Source organism: Emys orbicularis, chromosome 14, assembly GCF_028017835.1.
Source record: "Emys orbicularis isolate rEmyOrb1 chromosome 14, rEmyOrb1.hap1, whole genome shotgun sequence".
In the NCBI taxonomy this organism is placed as follows: Eukaryota; Metazoa; Chordata; order Testudines; family Emydidae; genus Emys; species Emys orbicularis.
Window position 1 is genome coordinate 10,443,753 of NC_088696.1, and position 4,888 is coordinate 10,448,640.

General features: G+C 41.0%; 1 protein-coding gene across 1 annotated transcript; it reads right to left on the reverse strand.

The window, feature by feature from the left end:
* Window positions 1-4,015: 4,015 nt before the first annotated feature.
* LOC135888975 (arylamine N-acetyltransferase, pineal gland isozyme NAT-10-like) lies at window positions 4,016-4,888 on the reverse strand. The gene has a single exon (XM_065416787.1). The coding sequence runs from the start codon at window positions 4,886-4,888 to the stop codon at window positions 4,016-4,018; it is 873 nt and encodes a 290-aa protein (XP_065272859.1).

A 4,888-nucleotide genomic window follows, 5' to 3' on the forward strand; every position in this document is an offset into this window, starting at 1 on the left:
ACCACTATGGAGGCTTAAGTGTAGACGTGAAATGTTCATGATGCAAATCTACATTTAATCAAGCATTCTTGCCTTTGTTACAAACTCAAAAATAGACCCATTGTGGACAGTTTCGTTAAGCTGCAGTTTTTAAAGCATAAATGGACCTGTTTCTCAATCAAAAAGGACCCCTTTTTGATTGAAGATGTAATTTGGATTTTAGAATGAGCATTTTTGCTTTGGAAGTAGCCATTTTCTCAAGCTTGCAAATAAAGCAAAGTTTGGAGGGGGGAGGTGCATAAAACAGCAGAATTGTTTGTGCAAATGGTGTGAAATGAATAATCTGTGAATTTGGCACAACTCTGACCAAGAATGAGAGCAAGGGGTGATTGTTGCAGTCTACAGCAGCTGGCATTCATGTGCTCATTGAGAGCTCATAGCAGTAAGAATAGTTTAAACTTTGTCTTCAGACATCTAGAACTATTTGTCCTGTCCTCTTTGAGAGTGACCTTTTAGGTCCAGATTCATCATCTGTCTAATACTGCATTGCACGAGGAAAGCACATATCATTAGCCATCATCATTCTTCCTGAAGTGTCCTATTTGAGGTACGCTGGCTGAGAGGAACCAGAGAAGGAATTCAGGAAAACTACAAAATTAGTTGGCAAGTCATCAGTTTCTTCTGCTGCTTAGTGTTGTTAACAAAGAAACTGAGGCAGGAAACTAGATTTTGTTTTTATTCACCCACTGTTTGGATGCGCTAGTCAGTCAATGCATCCAGCATTGCTGAGAATGGATTAACAGCTTATCTAGCATGCTGTGAATAATTAAATTGTACTTATCGGGATCCAATAATAAAAACACAAGTTGGCTTATTTTATATTATATCTCCTCCCCCCCCCCACCCCTGAAGAGGCATTAAAACGTGGTGGTTTCCTTTTATGTTTGCTAGCTGTTGCCTATGCAGTTTGATTAAATGAAACTTGCAAGAGAAAATAACTCTCAAAGATGATTAACTTAAATGATTTGTCTGAAATAATAATGCAACAATTGAGCTAGTTCTCTCTTTCCTCTCTGTGGTGCCAGTTGGGTTGAAATTTTTACTACGGCTGTAGTTGCAAATGCTGGGAAAAGATGAGGACTGCACAACTTCCCTTCCCTTCACTTCTTCCTATCTTGTCTCTTTTGATCTAATTGATGCTGGACCTTAAAAGCCATAGGGGCAGAGTCTAGCTGAAGTGAGTGCTCATCCTGTATCTTACCTCCACTGATCCAAGAGCTGATTAAACTTTGTTCCTTGTTGTTTTTTAATTGCTTTTTCCAATGGTGAAATGAAGCTTGAACTGTTTTTTCCTGTTACTTGTAGTTCTTTTCTGAAAGACACTCCGAATACAATTGTTAATGGATGGTATTTTCCTTTGAGCTTTGGGTATACGTAATGGGCAGTTAGGCTGAGATTATTCAGAGCCATCTATGGGATTTGAACACCCAGCTCCCATTAATTTTACAACTATTCAGATCTCAGCCTGAAAGCAAAGTTGCCTTGTCTTCCTGTAAATCAAGATACCGTGCTTTCCTAATTCCAGATACATTTTGAACGTGTTGGGATATGGTGTTAGCAGTGTTGGTGCCAGGTGACTTGACAACAGGTTGCAGCTAAAACGCTGCACAATAGTTTGGAGTCTCATTAAACTAGCCTGAAAGAGAGAGAGTCCACTTTAACTTTAAAATGTATTGCAGGGGAAAGGTGTCAGCTGAATTACCCTGTAGACGTAAGATCCCGTGTTTATCTGCATAACAGGAGTATAAGGCCTTGGCTACACTGGCGCTGGACAGCGCTGCAACTTGCTGCACTCAGGGGTGTGAAAACGCCCCCCCCCCCCGAGTGCAGCGCTGTAAAGCGCCAGTGTAATCAGCGCCTGCAGCGCTGCACGCTCGCTCACAGTGCTGCAAGCTATTCCCCTCGGAGAGGTGGGAGTACTTGCAGCGCTGCGAGAGAGCTCTCACAGCGCTGGCGGCGCGACTACACTCGTGCTTCACAGCGCTGCCGCGGCAGCGCTGTGAATTCTCAAGTGTAGCCAAGGCCAGAATCTCTCCTATGCCTCCAGCCGGATCCTTTTAGGAATTAGTCATTCCTTTCCCTTTTCCTGTGGGAAGGCAGCTATCACAAGGCCTCCCTAATGGTATGAGGCTGTGGTTCGGTGACTCTTATATTTAATACCATTCTTATCTTAGGCCTAGTTATCTGTCTTTCGAGAGGTTTGGGGTACAGTATTCACAGCTAAATAACTACTGTATTTATCAACTCTGAGAGAATTTGCCAGGCTGAAAAACTGATTTTTAGCAGGTGTAAATCAGCAGAGCTCCATTTGACCTGACACTGTAAAGCCAGGATCTGGTAATAATTGTCAAGTCTGGGGAAAAATCTCTGTGGGAGAGTTGTTATAAATGACGGTGCAGAGGGTGGGAGGGTTGAGGACTGACCCATGTGGATCTCTACAGAGAATAGGCCTTTAGTAGACAGCAGGAGCAGTTTGGTGGCAGCAGAACCAGAGGCGCCTATGGAGGCGACACAGGAGGATGGAATAACCAGGATGTCAAAGGCCACATTGAAGCCAACCAGAGAAGGAGCCATTATCAGCATAAAGGAGGCAGTGGTCTGCTACGTAGAAGAGAAGGGTTTCTGTGCTATGGAGTGTGAGCACCAGATGAAAATTCCTCCCAGCTAAAGAGAAAGTGGCGAGTTTTATTTGAAACACTTAATACTTATCTGATATTTGGGGAATAAAAACTTAATTACAATTGATACTTACAAAGACTTGTTTTCATTTATTTATTTTTAATATATTTTTGTATTTCATGAGAGTTTTTCATAAATCATGTTAGAACAAGGAGGCTATCCACTGAAAAGGAAATGTCTTGATTCTCTTCTTTAACCTGCTATTGTTAAAAGCAGCATGTAAGATTATCATCAGGAAAAACGACTGGAGAATTATTTTTCTCAGTGGTCTACTCTGTTAACGTTGTTTTGACACTGTTTCCCCTGCACAGTCAGTTTCTCTGTTTTTATGAGTCTTTCACATAGCAACATGACAGAGAGAAACATTTTTAGAATAGGGAACGGCAATTGCAAAACCACAGATATTAGAAGAGGGGACTCATTAGTTAGAAAGGAGTTTCTTTAAATAGACTTGATTCAGTTGCATGCTTTTTATGCTCGTCACCTTGATAACATTCCCAGTTGTATCTGTCTTTAAGGAATTTCAATTTGTGGCCATGTGGAATGGAAGTAGGCACAATAGAGAAACAAGTTTGGGCACCATATTACAATTCATCCTTTAGACAGGATGTGAATTAGTACCACTACAAAAGTATCATAAGAAAAAAAATGGACTTACTAAACATAATTAACATGTGTGGTTCGTTGTAGTAATCACAGAGAGAAATTGGATAATACTCTGCACTTGTAAGTCTGGGGACCTTAAAGTGCCCTACATACATGAATGAATTATTCCTCCTAACACACCCTGGAGGTGGGGAAGTATATTTTCCCCATCTGTAAAATAGGGATATGGAGTTGAGTGCTTGGTACAGTACTTCTAAATCCACATTTCAGACCTAAATAAGTGGTCTGATATTCAGGTGTCTAAATTTAAGCAGCCAAGTTTGGAAATGTGATTTCCCTAATGGTCACAGAGCATATATATGTCAGTAGCACAGAAACCCCAGTACTCCTCTCCCAGTTGTGTTCTTACGCCACTAGAAAACTTTTCCTCCCTGGACCACATGTCCTCTCAGATCTTCATCCAGCCTCAAACCAGTCTCTAAATTTGTGCCCACAAAAGTGTGTGTGGGCTCCATTTATTTTCTCAGTGGTAACTAATCAACATGGGACTCTGAAGTGCCTGTTTTTCTGCACTTGAGTTCTCATTTTAACCTGGTATTAACGGATTTTAGGTCATTTATTGAATGTCATATTAAACAGACTGTGAAAGCTGCTGCAATTGCATAGAATTATTGTATGTTTTAGCACTACACTAAATCACGTACAATCCTTTGAGGTTAATTGGGACAAATTTTCTCTCTAATGTTAAGCTGAATTTATCTTTCAGTGTCTCCTCCACCTCTTCATCTTTAAGAGTCATGAATTCTACCAGATCTGTGTTGTCCTTGTAGTTGTAAGTTGTCTCAATGAGTGTCCACCCAATTAAAGCTCGAAACCCATCAGTGGTCTGCAGGCTGCAGATTGACTTCTTTGTAAACAGGGAATCTGGAGATGTCTGAAGATACGTACATTGGAACTGGAAATCTCTGATTGTTCGTGGCTCAAGACTGAACAAGTAAATTTTCCTGCACTCACTTCTTTCCAGAAGATCAGAATTAGAGAAGCTTTGGTTGGCAATGTATTGTTTCCTTCTTATTTTCTCAAAGTACCAGGTCCCATTGTTTTCTGTGAAGCGAAAGATGCCAGGAGTCTGAGGCTGGTCTTTCCCAGAAATAAGTTCCATTGGTTGCCAAATTTGATAGGATACACCAAAGCCTCCATCCAGGATATAGGCTCTATCATCAATATCCACCTTTAGCAGAAGGTGGGTCATGTGGGAAGCATATGTGTTTTGGTGCAGGTTGTATATATATGCTCCTAAAAGAGTGGTGTCATATCCCAGTGTTTTCAGCACCCAACATAAAAGTTGGTTGTGTTCCATGCACCATCCACCACGCTTCTTCCTTACAATTTTGTTGTAAACCTGGTCTAAATCCAAGGTAATGGTTTCCCCACAATGGATGCTGAGATTTTCAAATGGAACAGTTCGGATGTGGTGCTGGAAGATTGCAGTTAAGGTTTCCAAATCATGTTTTTCATGGGAGCCTTTGTATCCAATTCTTGCTAAATATTCTTCGATGTACAT